At 37.7% G+C, this 19,834-nt stretch overlaps 2 protein-coding genes across 2 annotated transcripts in view; one reads left to right on the forward strand and one right to left on the reverse strand.

Moving 5' to 3' along the window:
- Nucleotides 1-648, forward strand: part of LOC141342705 (uncharacterized) — a 32,769-nt gene extending 32,121 nt beyond the window's left edge. The window contains exon 5 of the mRNA XM_073847214.1: nt 176-648. Coding sequence (XP_073703315.1) covers nt 176-648 — 473 coding nt within the window. The remainder of the gene's footprint in view (nt 1-175) is intronic.
- Nucleotides 1-19,834, reverse strand: part of LOC141339661 (uncharacterized) — a 353,139-nt gene that overhangs the window by 239,467 nt on the left and 93,838 nt on the right. The gene's annotated exons all lie outside the window — the stretch shown is intronic.

The raw sequence follows: 19,834 nt of genomic DNA on the forward strand, positions 1-19,834 counted from the left end.
TGCAACAAGAGATTTAATCAATCGGCATGTCTAAAAAGACATGAGAGGAGCCACACTGGAGAGAAACCTTATAAGTGTTCACACTGCAAAAAGAGATTTAGTTATTCAGCATCTCTGAAAATACATGAGAGGATCCACACTGGAGAGAAACCTAATGTGTTCACACTGCAACAAGAGATTTCGTCAGTAAATTTGAAAACACATGAGAGGAGCCACACTGGAGAGAAACCTTTTGAGTGTTCACACTGCAACAAGAGATTTAATCAGTCAGCATCTCTGAAAATACATGAGAGGATCCACAATGGAGAGAAACCTTATGAGTGTTCACACTGCAACAAGAGATTTCGTCAGTCAGTACATTTGAAAGTACATGAGAGGATCCACACTGGAGAGAAACCTTATGAGTGTTCACACTGCAACAAGAGATTTAATCAATCAGCATGTCTAAAAAGACATGAGAGGATCCACACTGGAGAGAAACCTTATGAGTGTTCACACTGCAACAAGAGATTTCATCAGTCAGGACATTTGAAAATACATGAGATGATCCACACTGGAGAGAAACCTTATAAATGCTCACACTGCAACAAGAGATTTAGTCAGTCATCATATCTGAAAACACATGAGAGGATTCACCCTGGAAAATAACCATATCATTGCACTGCACATAAGAAGAATTTTATTCAATCATCTGTTATACACAGTCATGCAGAATATCTCTAGCAGATTTACACATACTGGTCTGGCATGTACTGTATATAAATACTCATCACTACTGGTAAATCAGAAGGAGAGAGATTAGTCTCATTAGTTTTCACTTTTACTTTAAGTAGTTAATGATCATTTTGCTTTGAGTCATTATTAAATGTTACTTTTTTATTAATACATTATCTTTACTTTTTATATTTTATTAACAACATTTGTGGTCAACTGATGTATTTGCATAAGAAAAATAATTTTAGCTTTAATAGTTGAAAGCCAACTAAATAAAGCTTTTAAATGGAATTGAATTAAAAGTCTTTATTGTCTTTGTATTTTTCATCATAAAGTGAAATTAGGAGCATTGCTTCTGACTAGTGTTAGAAAACATGTACTACAGACAGTTGTAATATTGAACATTGAAATATATATATATATATATATATATATATATATATATATATATATATATATATATATATATATATATATACATAGGCCTATTTAGGGGGCAGGGGGAGGTACAAAATCTGGGGAGTGTATTTGAGAGGGGGGGTGGGGGGACGTTTGAATTCCAGCTGGATATAGGCATGGCATTCTGGCTAATGCCACAGGGGCCGGACTATTTTCTTTAATGTGGGCTGGTCAGATTTTTATTACTAATATTGTCACCCTTGGTAAATATAAGCAAAAGTGGATGTGAAAATAAATCTGCATAATTTATCCTTTTGATCTTTCATTAAAAAAATTCACAAAATTCTAACCTGTCATTGAAGTAATCAATAGAACCAAAGGATGAAATCTCACTTGGAAATAAATATTTTCTCTAGTTCACATTGGCCACTATTATTGGCACCCAATTATAGCAACGTCATTTTCCTAAGATACAGTTCTGAGTTTTCTCTAACAATGTCTGAGTTTGGAGAACACCTGACAAGAGATCAGATGCCATTTCTTCAAACAGAATCTATAGATTCTCCAGAATTTCTCTCTTCCCAGCTTCATGTTGGTGGTGCTTCTCTTCAGTTTTTATACAAGGTTCTGGGGCCGGATTCACGAAACATTCTTAAGAAGAAATTTCTTCTTAACTGCCATTTTCTTCTTATTTTTTAAAATAAGAAAAAAGTTAAGAATATTTTGTATTCCCAAAAAAATCATCTTTTTACTTAAGATTGTTCTTAAGACATAAATGAGGAAAATTCTAATTCTTGAAAAGAATCTTCTTAAAAACCACCGTAAATAACTTCTTAAAGTTAGGATAGCCCGAGACTTGTCTTAAATCCCAAATAGTAATAATTATTTAATTGATTGATTGGGTTATTTCAAATTAACTGTTATATTAAAGCATTGCAACACTACTAGCTACATATCTAAAACATATTAGGACTATTATTAGAGATGAGCACGAGTTCGCTGAAGTGACAGCAATGACTGATAATGTAAACAATTATCTTTCATGATTAGCCTGAGTATGACCCTACTTTTTGCCGTCATCAAAACTTAGTAGCAACTCGACAAAATCGAGTCAGATAGGGAGATTTAAAAAAAAAAAATACGACATAATCTTTGGCCGTATTTAGCGCATGTGCAGGACGCGTTTGCTGTAGCAGCGCACACACATAACGGAAGCGTTCATTCAGACGAGGCAACAAAATACAACACAAAAGTGAATAAACTGTTCGCCAAAGCTTAAGACAGACCCTTTAAAAGTGACGGTTCAAAAACACGGCGCATTAAAAACATGAAGCCGAGCGCCAGACACGGTCGTGACGAAAATGTGCGTGCTTATGATGACTAGGATAATCTGCAGAAACCGCAAAAAAGACGTTGAAGTGTTTATAAATGCGTCTCCAGCCATGTATTCACTCAGGTAGATGTATCTTTTTTTTTTTCTTAAGAAAGAAATTAAGATGTTCTTAAGAACATATTTGAGAATATCTTAAGATTTTTTCAAGAATTGCACTTAAGAACATTCTTACGTACTTCTTAGAATTTATCTTAAGAAATTTCTTAATTAATTTCTTAAGAAGATATTCGTGAATCCGGCCCCAGGTCAGGGAAATGGGACAGCCATGGTAGAAGCTTAATTCTGTGCTTAGTGACACAATTTTTGTGTTGATTTTAATGTTTGTTTTGAATCATCATCCTGCTGGAAGATGCAACCATGGCCCATTATAAGATTTCTAACAGAGGCCGTCAGGTTTTGTTTTTTTATTTGCTGGTATTTGATAGAATTCATGAAGTACTGTGTCTAAACAAGATGTACAGGGTCTACAGAAAAATAGGTCCACAACATTAAAGACCCAGCATTATTTTTAATTGGGGGCATGGGATACTTTTTTATCCCTGTCTGCACCAAAATCATCTGGAGGGTTAGCTGCAAAAAAAGCACATTTTTAGTTCCATCTGACCATAGAAGCCAGTCCTGTTTGAAGCTCCAATCATGTCTGACAAGTGAATACACTGGAGATTGTTTTTGGGAAAGCCAGGAGGATTTGTTCTTGAAACCCTCTTGAACAACATGTGGTGATGTAGGGGCTGTTTTATCTTTTTTTTTTTTAGGCTTTCTGAACCCAAGACTCAACAATTCTCTGCAATTCTCCAACTGTGATCCTTGGAGAGTCTTTGGCCACTCAAACTCTCCTCCTTATCGTGTATTAGGATGATATAGGCACATCCTCTTCTAGGCAGATTTGTAACATCTTTAGTTGATTGGAACTTCTTAATTATTGCCCTGATGGCGGGAATGGGGATTTTCAATGCTTTAGCTCTTTTCTTACAGCAACTTTCTATTTTTTGAAGCTCAACAAACTTGTTCTGCAAAAAAAAAAAATGGAACACTAAAATAACACATCTTTATCTCATTCGATTAGGCAAGGCTTGTTTTTTTTTTTTTCAGAATAATCCTTTGTTTTTATATACAGTACTGAAACTGTATTTTGGTATGTTTAATATACTGTACCCACTTCAAATTCATTCATCTCTGACACAGTTTGAGATAAAGGTATCAAATCAACTGTAAAAATCCCTAAATATAATTCCCTGTAATGCACAAGGCTTTTTTTTTCAGATTATTCCTTTTTTATGTTTTTTTTTTTATATTTTATATAAAAATAAATTTCTGTAAGGTCTTGCTCTCACATTCTGCTTAGACTCAATTAAGTTGGAACCTCCTCCTATACTTTGGTTTTATTTGTGTATTTGTATTTTTCACTTTCTCTGTTTGCTTTTATTTCATTCATTTACCTTTGTTTAGCTTGAATTTACCAATAGGTTGGTTTCACGTGACTTCACGCTGCTGTATCGCGAGAGCGCGGAATTCAGATGGAGGGCAGGAAGTGAAATAGCTGAGGATCTGCCAGTGCCGTCTGAAATAATGCCAATGTTTTGTGTAGTTTACGGCTGCTCCAATCGTTCAAACCGAAAAAAGGAAAAGGGAGTTTTACAGAGTACCAAAGATTGTCACTAATAAAGCTGAGAAATGTAAAAGCTCACAGAACAACACCGTAAAAGGTGTATTTTTAAAGTCGTCTGCGGTCGGGAGTAGCATAGTCTGTTAATGCTCGTGTCTGCAGCGACCACTTCGTCGGAGGTATGTTAGCTAGCCAACTTGTTTTTTGTGTCTGTGTTTATATAGCATTAGGTTGTCATTAAATGCTCATTTACTTAGTAATGATTATTAAGGTACCGGTAGTCTAATATGAACTTCATTGGGGCTTTTTAGGCTGTACTAGCGCTTTGGGTGACGTTGAGTTGGTAGACGGTCAACTTAGGGTACTGAAAAACTAAACCCAAATCAGAGGCGTCTCTTAAACGAGAGCAGAGGATGAAGCCCAAGGAAGACCCAACAAAGACGGTCAGAATGTGCAGAGGCTATGTTGGATCTCCAACAGCCCGGATCTGACACAGACAGCCGAAAGCTCTGAACCGAAGCAGCCTGCTGACAACAACCCATAATCAGAGGGGATCATTGGGAATGGGACATTAAATGATCAAGGTGACCAGCATTATTATTCATTGTTACAAATGTTGACCAGAAAACTTGTATGTTTGTAAAAAGTTGTAAAAAAAAAAAAAAAAAAGATTACTTCACAATAATTCACATTAACTAAAATCAGTCTGTATAATTGGACCCGAGAACTTACATGTTTGTAAAAAGGTTGTTAAAAAGATAACTTAACAATTCATATAATTCATATTCATGAATTAACTAATCATGCTCCCCACTGATATGTTGCAAGCTATGTAGATGCCGGATGCCAGACTGAGCTAACAATGGATGACATTGAGAAGATGGAGGATGTTCAGAGACCAAACAAAACAGAGCTTGGAGATCTTCGAGCCAAAGCAATGGACACACAGTTCAACAAGGAGTCCTTTGAAAAAACGAAGACAAGACAAGGTTCTACACGGGGCTTCCCAACTTCTTAGTTTTGATTCAGATTTTTGAGCTGTGCAAACCCTACATCAGCTGTGGTCCTATGTCTGTGCTGTCTAAATTTGAACAGTTCATTTTAGTTTTGATGAAGCTGAGACTAAATCTCCTGCTGAAAGATTTAGCTTTCAGGTTCAAGATCTTTCTGCCAATTGCTTCTAGAGTTTGGCATAAAGTCATTGACATAATACATGAAAGGTTGTAATTTCAAATTGAGTGGCCAGAGCGACATGTTCTACAAGCTACAATGCCAATGGGATTCAGACAGGCATTTGGATGTAAAGTTGCTGTGATATAGGGCTGCAACTAACGACTATTTTAATAGTCGACTAGTCACCGACTATTGAAACGATTAGTCGACTAATCGGATAATTATTCAATTTTTCTAAAATTTAGCATGAGATTGCTTTAATTATGTGGAAAATGATTTTCAATGAAAAATGCATATTTTATTGAACTTTGCTGCTGATAGGCCAATTCATACTAAAAGTAAATAAAAATGCCCTGTCTAAAACCATTTAGGCACAGTAATCGGTCAGTACAGACATAAATGCATAAATTAAGAAACTCTATAATCTTTTTAAAGGACAGGCACATTTGTTTTATAAGAAAAAATAAATTAAAATCAAGTAAACATTTTCTTCCTGTAAACCAGGGGCAGGCACATCAGCAGCAATAATACCGTAAACAAACATGTATATCCAAAACAAAACGTATTGGCTTCCATGTTATTTAAATCTTACCGAGGCCAGCCAAACTCTGTTTCATTCAACTGTCCGACGTGCTTTCTCTTTAAATGTTCGTGCATCACAGAGGTGCTGCCGTGATGCACAAGGACTGCTTTACAAACCATGCAGGTAATCTTTTTATTCGCCGTAGCAGGCTAAAATGCTCCCAAACTTTATGCCTGTTTCACACATACTCAGTCTGCATTGCGTCTACAGTCCGTGTGCGTTACGTATGCGGTGCAGAAGCAGCACGGACTCGTTTTGCGCTCACACAGAACGCGTACATTGTGAACGTTGTAATCCGTTAACATGGGTGTGGAAAAAAAATATGCACTGCAGACGGAGTATGTGTGAAACGGGCGTGTTTTGGTACGCGCAGCTGCTGCATTCAGTGCATTGGACGCCGCCATTTCTGTATGTTATCGCTCAGCATAGAAGCTAATGCCTATGTGCGACTCTCGGCAGAGAGATGCCTCACTCGGTCGGAAAAAACATGTCTGGCGACAACATCGACAATGAAATTCATTGTCGACTATTTCTATTATCGATTTTTGTCGACAACATCGACGAATCGTTGCAGCCCTACTGTGATAGTTGACTGTTTCGAAGTTTTTGTTGAGAAGCCCTCTAATTTACTAGCCCAAGCACAAACGTGGTCAAACTACAAGCATCACCATACTTTCTGATTGGTGTTGCACCCCAAGGCTATGTAACTTACATATCTTGTGCCTGGGGAGGGTGAGTCAGTGATAAACGGATCACAAAAGAGAGTGGCCTCCTAAAAAACCTGTTACCTGGAGATATTGTCCTAGCAGACCGTGCGTTCAATATTGGTGATGGTGTGGGATTTTACTGTGCTTCACTACAGATACCTGCATTTACCAAGGGGAGAAAACAGCTGTCAGCGTATGAGGTAGCAGACACAAGAAAAATTGCGAATTTGCATATTCATGTTGAGAGTTATCGGTTTAGTCAGAAGAAAATATCAGATTCTGCAAAGCAGGGCTATGCCCATAGAGCACATGACAACAAAACAAGGTGAGGCACTAGCATTGATTGACAAGATTGGGGTTATTTGCTGTGTCTTGTCTAATCTTTCGGATTCTGTTGTCCCATTGGAGTAAGGAGGAGGGAGGGATAGGGATAATAATCAGTCAGTCCAGTACCTAAGCCCTCACACATGTAGAGTCCAATACCTGATTCCTGTTTCTTGGCTCTGATGATAAGTAAGAGGACAGGGAGTAGTACTACATGTATCAGTCTGTTAATATGTTTTCATACTAGAGACTAGGGCTAGTGACTAGTCCAATTGTACTGGATACATGTATTATATGTAATGAAAGGGATTCTAATCTGTTATTGCACACCATGTTCTTATTATAACAATTGTTGAAAAATCTAATCTTGTAAATAAACCACCATGTATAATTCTGTCTTCTCAATGGCATTTCATGTTTTCATTAACAGCCAGAACTCACAAAGACCACACTCATAACAATAGTCAAAATGTACTCTTGTTTCATACAACAGTATTGATATAACAGCAATATCACACACCCCACTTTCTAGAGTGCCTGGATCCTTTCGTTACACATGAGTTTGTAACTTGCTGTCCCAGTATTTATGGAAGTATACAGTTTCTAAAAAAAGCACTCAACTTTAAGGATAACATCATCCTAAAGTACAAGATCAGGCAAAATCATTTCAACAAAAATGTCATTGTGGTTCCACACAACAAAATCACAGTACTCAGCGTCTACAATGTGAAGCTGTTCCTGAACTTGGTAGTAGTAGTCATGAGTCCGGTCCAGCATGACATTATCCCCATCATTGATGAGGCAGAAGCCCTTTTCCCCAGCACACAAGCGCAGATTGGCTTCATCTTGAGTGTGGACACTAAAATCACACAGAGAAGGACATGAACAATAGATTAACAAATATATTATCTGGCTTTTTGGTTAGTTTAGGACTTGAGACACAACTCAGACTCAAGATTAAGGGACTTTACTACAACAGAGACAGTAATATTACCTTAATCTCGCAGATTCCAGTTCCGTGACAGTCACAAGAGACAATCCCATCAGGGGAGGACCCCATGTATGGCCACTTGGGGTTCAGCCAGAGACCACTGTCCATACAGGAGAAGCCTGCATGCTCCCGAGCCATCAGCTTCTCATACACTCCTCTGGCTTGTGCTTCATGTTTGCATCCATAACTGTACACAGTACACATTCAAAACATGAAAAGGAAATCATTACTTAGTATTGGATGTGTAGAGCCAATTCAGTGATTTAAATGCCATTACCCTAAACCCCTATTCTTACTTCTACTCCTGCATAACCCTAGTCTTATAACCCTATAACTAATGTTGACTCTTCAGTGCTGTCCATACCATACTCAATCCACTGCGCGTTTTTCTCTTATCAGCTCGTGCACCAAAGCAATGTGTTACTATACATTTCAATTAAAATTCCACCAGTAATAAAGGTTTACTTAATATACAGCCTTCTTTTTTATCCAAATTATACCCTCTGTTGTCAGTGTTTCTTTTTCTGGAAATAAACACTGTTTACACGCAGCCTTACCTCTGCCTTCCCTTACTTCAAACCCTAAATACCTTGTAGCGGCTGTGGTGAACCTATATGCTTCTGGGTAGCATATGGCCTTGATCAAGTTCTTGGATGGTTGCTGGGGGTTGGTCTTTATAGCTTGTTTCAGCTTGGAAGCAGTTATGCGTCCAGCTCTTTGCCTAAACCAAATCCTGCTTGCACTCTGACTTCGAGTTGCCCTCTCTACAGCCTGGACCTGGGATATGATGGGCTCTTCTAGCTGGAATACCTGGCATAGCTCTCCAAGCTCTTTGGGGGGTAGCTGCAGAGTCCCTGGTGTTCTTTATTCAAGAACAGTTTTAGGAAGCATACTAGATTTGGGGATGAATTCTTTGTAGTAAGGCTCCCTAGCCATCAGTGCTGCACTCCTTGGACAGTTTTTGCTTAAAGTCTCAAAAAAACTAGCATATGTTTCTGACCCTCTCTTCACTCAATCGGAGAGCAAAGTCAATATATGTTTCCAGAGTCCAGTGAATTTTCCCCCCAGGTAACTGTGAGCGAATGGGTTCATTTAATCCATGACAAAAAATGTCCTTAAGCGCCACATCATTGAAATTTACCAGAAGACACAGTTCACAAAAGTCCACAACATATTCTTCTATGCAACGGTTACCTTGACGAAGGCGGAAGAGGCGTGATGCTGCATCCATGGTGATCTGTGTTGCAAAAGCCACTGGATCTTTGGTAGGCGAAGTATTTCTGTAAGGCGAGGACTCTGGGAAGCGTGTAAGATCCAAATGCAGGCTTTATTAAGCAGATCAGTCAAGACAGGCAGGGTCAAACACCAGCAAACAATAACATCCAGGGCAAGACAAAAGCGTAATCCAGTAATACAGGCGTGGGTCAGAATCCAGGTGAGCAGTCCAAAGTAGCAAAATAAACAGAACAATGAAACAGGGAAAAACTATGACTGTGAAACAAAACTATGACCATGAAACAAAACTATGACTCATAAACAAAACCGTGGCAAAACAAGAAGGCAATGAAACAAGATAAACGCTTAGTAGAGTCCGCAATCGCAAATCAATACTTCGCAGGGCCTGTATGGAAAAGGCCCTGCTTAAATCTTCACCAAACAGGAAGTAACCAACGAGGCAGCAGAGGGAGCAGCAACAGTCAGTGTGAGTAAGGGCTCCCTCTGCTGGCCTGGCGTTACACATGTCTTCGTGTAAAGTCACGAGCACATGCGCACTCTGGTCAAAGCAGAAATACTGCGATTAAGGTGTTTACATGCCTGTATATTTCGATTAAAATCAGCGTGCGCCACCTATGTTAATCCGATTATGCTTGCTGCGATTATGAGTTTAATCGCATTATTATAAATTAAATAACGCTAAATTGAATTCTCATTTCCAGAATCTCACATTTAACCATTTGGAAACAATCGAGTATAAAACTTTTTTCGCAGTACATCCATTATATTTCCATGTTCCACTTTTAAGACGTATTATAGCCCTGCATTTTAGTCCGTCAAAGATCAAATGCGGGCTAAAATTATATTTTAGACAGTCAGTGGTGATTTAAAAAAAAAATTGCAGCGCTGGAGGAAACACGAGACCAGGCTACCATGACGGTCCTGTCAGCAGCATTGAGCGCACGTTCAGCACAGCTTGGAAGGGTTCCGTGTTTAAATTAAGCTTACCAAAAAACACTGGCAAAAGAAAATACCATGACTGTCTAATAGTAAGGAGATATTTTAATTATTTATTTAGAAACTACTGTTTTCTGAGTCAGTGATGATGCAGTTAACAATCCCCCTCATATCCTCGTTGGACGCGCGCCTTTAGAGAGAAATGCATCTGGGCTAGCTACATAATAAAAACAGTTTTTGTTTTCTATTTGTTTTTTCGTTAAGTAGTAATTTAATTCTTTCTACATATTTATTTATCATGTCTGACAAAAAAAAAAATAACGGTTAAATATTTTCCACTAAAAAAAATTTAACTGATCGAGCTTGAGTCTTCATGTCCTAAAAATGTGTTTTGCACTCTCGCACAAACGATTGGATATAGCGCATATTTATATCTATTATTATTTATATCTTTATTTTACATCTATGGATTTTATTTTAGCCAATTCGTGATTTGAGAAGGCAAATTGAAACACAGAGTATAGGTCAACTCACTGTCTGCCGCTTGGTCTTTAAGAAACAAAAAGCTTACGTTTAACGGACAAAAATGCTCCAATAATTTTTTTCAAAATTAACTTTATAAAAAGGAAACGAAATTATAAATACTTTGCCGTTACATACAGAATGAATTACCGATTATGGCGTCAGAATACTGAAACAACAGACATAAATACTATCCAAATAGCCCTCTTTGTGCAGGGTTTGGCCACAGAATGTTGTTCCTTGCGCCACCTGGTGGATATTATATGAAGCGCAACAACGTTTTAAAAAACCCTGAAAAAGCCCCTGCAGGCCGACGCGTGGCCACGCGTGCTGAATTGCAGGCTGCCGCGTGAAAATAGACTCATTTTTAATGGCCAGATCTTTACTACATCCCCCATATTGATGTTGTCACGTGTCATGCATCATCACAACAGCGCAGAAATTTAAAGAGACTGCTCCACTACACGAACACCGGCACCGGCAATGTTCAGAGTTTTAACGTTGATTGGACAGACAGCTCAGAGAAGCCGTCGGTTTGCTGCTTGCACATCATGCCTTCGTAAACAGCTTCTAGATTAATTATCAAATAACGTAAGTGTAATAACTCATTTAGCTCACAAATTTTACCTCAGAATAAAAAACACCTATGAGAACACCACGACAGAGGCTGACTTGAAGCAACAATAAAGTAATAAAGTAGTTTATTGTTATGAATGAATTCACAATACTGTGTACTGTTGCCAAGATAAGTCTAGATCTTTTTTAATATATGGTGCTGTAAATGGTTGGAAAGGCATGTCTATGGAGTTGCTAGGGCGATATTTAAAGACTGCAGTCTGAGTCAAAACCCACCCCCTGGTCTGTATAATGTTCTAATCCAGAGATGATGAAGTTCTACAGGATGAGAGACTGGGAGTTTTTTCTTTTCAGGAAGATTACAGGGAATATCACTGAGGGTTTCATTGAGTGCTGACTGTTCACTGTTTTCAAGCCTTGGATCAACAGCATGGATGTCAAGAAGGGTGTACAAAAGCAGTGGAGGAAACAACTTAGGAGAGCTAAGGAGTGCCAAAAGCAATAGTAGAGGCGACAAAGAGACAAATTAAACCAGTTTATTTAACAGGTCTGACCTGCAACACAGAATGAAGCTTCACTTATTTCTTTAAATGTCCATACTTAAATGCCTTTGATGGTTATTCCTGCCCTTGTCTTCCTCATAAACTAATAACTGTGTCCAACTGACGAACAAGGATGTTGCTGTAGTGCAAAACCTGGTGGTGGAGGAACATGGAGAACTTTTTGAGTATCCCCTGCCATCATCACAGCTAGACATTTTCCTTCTCTCTGGCATGAAGGAAGAGCTCTTTTTCACCCAAGCCACAAACGTGCTACGGAAGTTTGTTTTACTTCCATACAAAAAGGACTTTGCTGGGATGCCGTTACTCCATTTGTAGGATGTGAGGCACAAAATTGATTTTAAAATTCTTGCCTTTTTTTTCCAGGAAAAGTGTTATCTCCTGCAGTTTTCTGTAAAACGGTCTGTATGTTAATAATATAAGATATGTTGACATTTTAACCTTGTGAACTATTTTGTGAAACTGAGTAACCGCTTTTGTTTTATGTTCACAGTTCAATGTTTGCAGTAGTACATTTTCCAAATGAAGATGACAGCCTAGCTGACACATGGGAGATACACCAATTTAAATTACTAAAGAGAAAAAGTGAGTTTCAAATGAATATCAAAACACTAAATGTATAATTTGCAAACATAAACCAATAAATTGAAAACTGTTTTTGTGATGTTTTTAGATACATATGACAAGGCCCATGAATGCCTGATTCGGGCTGAAAGGGGCTCAGGCATGGAAACAGAGCCAGAGGCTCATCAAAGAAAGAGAAAGTAAGATTTATTGTTTCAGATAATTGGAAACTTAACACTATACTATCCAAGTACTTTATACTTGCTCTCATTTACAGACGAAATCCAAAATTTGATCAGACTGATTCTGAGGAATCTGATTATGATCATCACGAGCTCCCAGCACTGCCAAAGCCCTCAAATTTGCCCCCAAAATGATTGTTTCTAAAGCCAAAAAGGTATGTGCAAAATTAAATTTTAAGGTAATGTTTGTTCATGCGCAGTATCATTGTAATTTTTCACAACCTGTCCAGAATTACATTTTGTTAAATGTTATTTCCACAATTTGCAGTAGCATCCCCAAGATCCTGCTCCCTTTATTCTTCAACACTTTCTGCTGATGGTAAGTGTCCCTTGTTGAATATAACATAAATGTATAAAAGTCTAGCTATCATCCCTTACGAAAATTAACCATGGTTTTTTTGTAGTAACCATGGTTTAACTATGGTTTTTGAAGTAAAACCATATTAACTACAAATGAACCATGGTTTAACTATAGTTTTTTATAGTAAAACCATAGTAACTATAAAATAAACCATGGTTTTACTATAGTTACCGTGGTTTAACTATGTTTTTTGTTGTAAAACCATAGTAACTACAAAATAAACCATGGTTTTACTATAGTAACCATAGTTAAACTATGTTTTTTTTGTAAAACCATAATAACTACAAAATAAACCATGGTTTTACTATAGTAACCATAGTTAAACTATGTTTTTTGTTGTAAAACCATAATAAATACAAAATAAACCATGGTTTTACTATAGAAACCATAGTTAAACTATGTTTTTTGTTGTAAAACCATAGTAAATACAAAATAAACCATGGTTTTACTACAATAACCATATTTGAACTATGTTTTTTGTTGTAAAACCATAGTGTCACATATCTGGTCGATCCTGTCATCATGAACTCTTGCACACACATTCTGGACTCCAATCCCCATAAGCCACTGCACCAATCACTGCACACACCTGCTCCTCGTTTCCCTCTGCACTGATTGCTGCACACATCTGTTACACATTGACTCTCATGCATTTAAGCCACTCACACACACAGCTCTTGGCGAAGTCTTATTGTTCCATCTGGTCATTATTTCCGAGCGTTTTCTTTCCGTGTTTGTTTTCTCTGTGTTTGATTCCTGGACTCCTCCCCGTGTTTTGATTCTTGCTGCCAGCCCCGACCTTCTGCCTGTGTTTGACTACTCTTTGGATCCAAACGTCTGTCTCCCGAGTCCCCCGTTGTTACACACCATAACATGGTTACTACAATAACCATATTTAAACTATGTTTTTTGTTGTAAAACCATAGTAACTATAAAATCAACCATGGTAACCAACAATAAATTGCAGCCTATACGAACACACAAATATAAACAAATAATATGCATTTATTGAAATTCATAATATTGAAGTAAGGCAAGGATAATAAATATGATATTTCATAATGTTCGAATGAGTTCAAATGAATTACATGTGACTAAGAATTCACAGAAACCAGAGAGAGAACTGAGATGCACCTTCTCTGTTACTTAAGGCTAACGCTTTATTTAACTGACACTAAATAAAGCATTACAATGTTATAAGCTTCATGTTACTTTACATATCTTGTAAAAACGCTTTAATTCATTGATTTAAAAACTTTAAAACCACAAACCTTTCTTCAGGTGAATCGCAACAGATGAGGAGCGCGGCGAATCTTAATGACGTCACACCACCAGAGCAAAATAAAAGTCCTATTCATACACTTCTCTCTCACTGAAGTCTGCCTCGATGTCTTCTTAGGAAATTAATAAGCGTACAGCTCAGACTGCAATCTAAAATATTATTTATCACTCTCAGCAAAGCATACTCAATGCTATAGACTTAAAACCTGACTGAAAATGTTCAGAAATATGGGGATTTAGAAAAGACTGTAATTTGCCCAACACAACTTTTTCTAGTACCTTAAAGATTAAAAGATATACAGAAATAAGCAAATAGTTATTAAAAATAAACACGTCTAAGTAATAATTACTGCAAAATATAATTATTGGGTAAATATCAAATATATTTTGGTCTAAATTTAATCATAGCCTAAGAAAAAAAGCAGATAGATAAATAAAACATTTAAGCTGAATATATTTTGCTAAATGTGTGTATGAATACAAATGTAAAATCATGGTAAGTGTCTGAAAGTGTCACGTATTGGTCGTCATGTCATCATTAACTCTTGCACCACACTTCTGGACTTCATTCCCCACAAGCCACTGCACTAATCACTGCATTCACCTGCTGCTTGTTTCTCACTGCACTGATTACCGCTCACAGCTGCACCTCATCACACTGACTGCATTTAAGCTTCTCACACACACAGCCACCTTGCGAAGTCTTATTGTTCCATCTGGTCAGTATTTCCGAGCGTTTCTTTCCGTGTTTGTTTTCTCTGTGTTTGATTCCTGGACTCCTCCCCGTGTTTTGATTCTCGCTGCCAGCCCCGACCTTCTGCCTGTGTTTGACTACTCTTTCTGCCTGCCTCTTAGTGTTTGTTTGGTGTTTGTTTTTTCTCATTAAATGCTGCAAATGGATCCGTACGTCTCTGACCCTCCTTGTGACAGAAGACTTCGCCGCTACAAGGATCCAGCAGCGAGTATGGTGTCAACCGGTTCCAGCACGAACCCCACTGTACAGATCATGCGTCTCAAGCAGGGTGAGCGGACTATTGAGGAGTATGCGATGGACTTCATCGAATTGGCTAATCAGTCTACTATGGATGATGGATGCCTGATGATTTTCTTCTGTGGAGGACTCTTAGAGCCATTGGCTTCACTCAGTCTTCCAGAGCCTCCGCTGGTTCCATCCAGTCGTCCTGAGATTCCTGTCTGCCCGGTTCTGGTCACAGAGGCCATGCATGGCCCACAAGCCACTGCACTAATCACATTAGTTTTGAGTGTCATACAAATTTAAAGGTATTGCAATACTTGAAAAAGTATGTGTATTATGTAAAGCATAAAACTAAACAAATGAGACATATGGTGCATCTGAAACCCCATACAACAGTTTCCTGTGAACACCCGACAACTGGACAACATTTAGTGTTATATATGTTTTTATTTATTCAGGGATGTCATAAAGAATTACTGCAGGAACGCACATTTAAGACATGTCAGAATTACCTGGAATCCTTGTTAGTTAACACATATTAGATATTGCTGACACTTTCTAGATAATTTTATACAATGATGAAAGACTATTTGTAGCAAAGTTTGATTATTTATTATTTCCCCATATTAAGATGTTGAAAATGCAGCAGTAAACCAACAATAAAGTCATGACTGTAACCATCAAGTCAAGCCTGTTGTTGCTTTGGTAGTCGTCACATCCACTGCTGCTCTGAGCTCTGGATCGGCTGCTGTCCGTGGTGCTGAACATCATTACAAGTCAAATCAAGAATCAAGTCAGGACCATTTAACTTCAGTTCTGTGGGTTTATAATGCTTTGTAAACCAGCGAACTGTCGTTATTTTAAGGAACTATATGCTCTTCATTAGTTTCTATGTTCATATGTTTACTTTTTTAACAAATAGATCAACTTTATATATTAGAAATAAGATTTATAGTAGGTCCAAACAGTGATTGACAACTGTAAATCTTAAGGGTAGGGTCGCCTGAAATCTGAAATCTTCTAAAGCACAAATCTACCCTGCCCTTCTCAATGTCAATTTCTGCTGCTCAGTAAAGATGTTTTAGGACCGTGCTGGAGTTTCTGAACTCACTAGATGTGATGCCTGCCGATGATGATTGATTGCTTATTCTACATCATAAGATATCTACAGTCGTGGCTAAAAGTTTTGAGAATGACACAAATATTAGTTTTTACAAAGTTTGCTGCTCAACTGCTTTTAGATCTTTGTTTCAGTTGTTTCTGTGATGTACTGAAATATAATTACAAGCACTTCATACGTTTCAAATTCTTTTATCAACATTTACGTGACATGTATGCAAAGACTCAGTATTTGCAGTGTTGGCCCTTCTTTTTTAGGACCTCTGCAATTCGACTGGGCATGCTCTCAATCAACTTCTGGGCCAAATCCTGACTGATAGCAACCCATTCTTTCATAATCACTTCTTGGAGTTTGTCAGAATTAGTGGGTTTTTGTTTGTCCACCAGCCTCTTGAGGATTGACCACATGTTCTCAATGGGATTAAGAACTGGGGAGTTTCCAGGCAAATTTCAATGTTTTGGTCCCTGCGCCACTTAGTTATCACTTTTGCCTTATGGCACGGTGCTCCATCGTGCTGGAAAATCCCTTGTTCTTCACCAAACTGTTGTTGAATTGTTTGAAGAAATTGTACCATTCTTTATTCATGGCTGTGTTTTGGGGCAAAATTGTGAGTGAGCCCACTCCCTTGGATGAGAAGTGATGTTTTATCAACAAATTTCAGGAGGAGCTCGGGCAGATAATTAACACAGCCAATTCACCATCAGCAATCACACTCCCTATCCAATCACTACAGTCCCTTTAAATAACCAAGCAGTCCTACCTTCAATTATCTCTGATTTCAGCATTCCTCCCACCCCCCCTTTTTATTTTTCTCTTCACCTCCAGCTAGGGGGAGCGCTATTGGGTTCGGGCCAAATGCCGAGCTCGGACCCCTCTCCCTGGGCAGGGGGAGTGCCCCGGGCTCGGGAATGACTACCGAGCTCGACGCCCTCCCCCGGACAGCACGCCAATCACGCTTAACTTTTACACCGTTTATTATATGTAAGAGCGAACTCGTGAAGCAACCTCACACATGAATTGTCTCAGGATGCTTTACTGTTGGCATGACACAGGACTGATGGTAGCGCTCACCTTTTCTTCTCCGGACAAGCCTTTTTCCAGATGCCCCAAACAATCGGAAAGAGGCTTCATCTGAGAATATGACTTTGCCCCAGTCCTCAGCAGTCCATTCGCCATATTTTTTGCAGAAGATCAATCTGTCCCTGATGTTTTTTTGGAGAGAAGTGGCTTCTTTGCTGCCCTTCTTTACACCAGGCCATCTTCCAAAAGTCTTGGCCTCACTGTGCGTTCAGATGCGCTCACACCTGCCTGCTGCCATTCCTGAGCAAGCTCTGCACTGGTGGCACTCCGATCCCGCAGCTGAATCCTCTTTAGGAGACAATCCTGGCTCTCTTGGATGCCCTGAAGCCTTTTTAACAATGCAGTGGAATGTTTTTTTTTTAAGATTTTTTTTAAGTTAATTTTCATGACAAAAAAGGACTATGCAATTTCTTCTGATCACTCTTCATAACATTCTGGAGTATATGCAAATTGCTATTAAAAAAACTTAAGCAGCAACTTTTCCAATTTCCAATATTTATGTAATTATCAAAACTTTTGGCCACGACTGTAGATCACATCAGGTCATGAGTACTATACAAACTGACAACTTTTATTATGCCTTTGAGGCCTGTTGACAGCTTATGTTCAAGTTTTACTGGTATTAATGGCAGCATTGCCTCTTAGCGTTCTGAATGATTAGTTCTTTAGACATGGGGATGAAGTTGCTTTAAAACAGCACCAGCAAAAATAATGGCTATGAATGTGTCAGAAAAAGATAAACAAAATAATATTTTTTTTAATAAACTGTATTTTCTAAGTCAGTGTCAGCCAGTGCTGACTCACCATCTCCACAGAACAGTGACGTGCCTTTAGAGAGAAATGTACCTTTGATACAGATAAACCAGATTGAAGTTGTGAACATTTCGATTTCCTACCTGATAATAAACTGTAATTATCGCCAGAGACGAATCTGTCCATCATGGACAATTAACCGACTAATAAAACTGCTTTGTGACTAACATTCAGTTGATTATTAATGGGGCAGACCTAGTCGGGTGAAAGTTTATTTTGTAAATGTCAGCATTACATCAAAGCAAGATGGACCACATTTATGCAAAACAAAAATGCAAAAAATTTTTGCTGCAGTTTACTTTACAAAATCGACAATAATGATCTTACTTTCTTCTTTTTGTAATATTGAAGCCTGTACTCCAGTAAATTCCTTTCTGTTGTTTAATAATTTGTCTATTTTTGTAAATGTTTTAGGTTTGGTTAAATGTAACTCTGACAGAAAGGACAACATATTTAATAGGTAATTATATATAAAAAAATGCATTTAAAGCTAGAAAATGTGCCTGTCATTATCACAAATTAATCTAACAATGCTTTTTTCTTTTATTTAAGAATTCCATGTCAATGAATGTACCTTTTTCTTCAGGGCCTTCCACATTACCTCAGTAAAGATCCATCAGATTTATTCAAGTCAGCAGAGGTGGACTTACAGGTTAATATTATACCTTTACTTAAAATAATGGTCTGTGTATATATGTTTAACCATGACCCTGTCTGTGAAATTTAGAAATTGAAAATTAGAAATCTAATTATGAGATAACAAATGCCACATTTTTTTAAGTTTAATTTCACTGTTAAAATAGTCAATATTAAATATATCAAGGTTATATTTTCATAGAATCTTCTTTACATTATGTAGAATGATTAAATGTAGAATACAGTAAATTGCAAGCATGGGTCTTAAGATACTTGTCCTCCCTACGTAATTTTCTGCAAAAAAAAAAATTGGGTTGTACAATATTTCAATAAAATAACTGACATTCTGATTAAATATTTTGATAATACAATTACTGTAGGAAACCGACATTGAAGACAGTGTGACTGCAGGAATGGATCTGGACATTCTCATAATGACTGATGGAGATGATGCCTTTGACTACTGTGGTTCTGGAGGAACAGATTGTCCTGAGAGATGTCAAAGACCTCCCCCATGCTGTAGCTCTACTAGTCGGGCTGATTCTTGTGCTTAATATTGATTTTCCCCCAAAAACTACATTGCACATTGAGGTCATTCAAAAGATTTGCATTGGAGATGACTTTGGAGGTAATACATGTTCTGTAAAGGTGCATAGACTGAAAAATAGACTCATTCGCAAAACTGTGTAGTGTAGTGCTTACTGAAAACTATATGATGTGCACCTTTTTGTTTAGCATGATTTGCCTTTTGAATTTATGGTTATTGTGTTTTAAAACATTTTTTTTTTATTCATTTTGTTACTAGACATTGGTTACCGCAGTACCAGTTGGATCTTGTTGCATTTTAGACACTTTTATACTGTTTATACAGAATTATTGTATATTACTGTTTTTTGTGCAATAATATTGTTTATGCAGTACATTACTGTGTTTTATACTGTATTGTTTTTGCAGTACATTACTCTGTATTTTATGCAGTATTATTGTTTTTATGTATCACTGTTTGCTTCATACAGGAGGTAACTGGTCTGGACCAGTAAG

This window comes from Garra rufa, chromosome 1 (assembly GCF_049309525.1).
Source record: "Garra rufa chromosome 1, GarRuf1.0, whole genome shotgun sequence".
NCBI classification, from domain to species: Eukaryota; Metazoa; Chordata; class Actinopteri; order Cypriniformes; family Cyprinidae; genus Garra; species Garra rufa.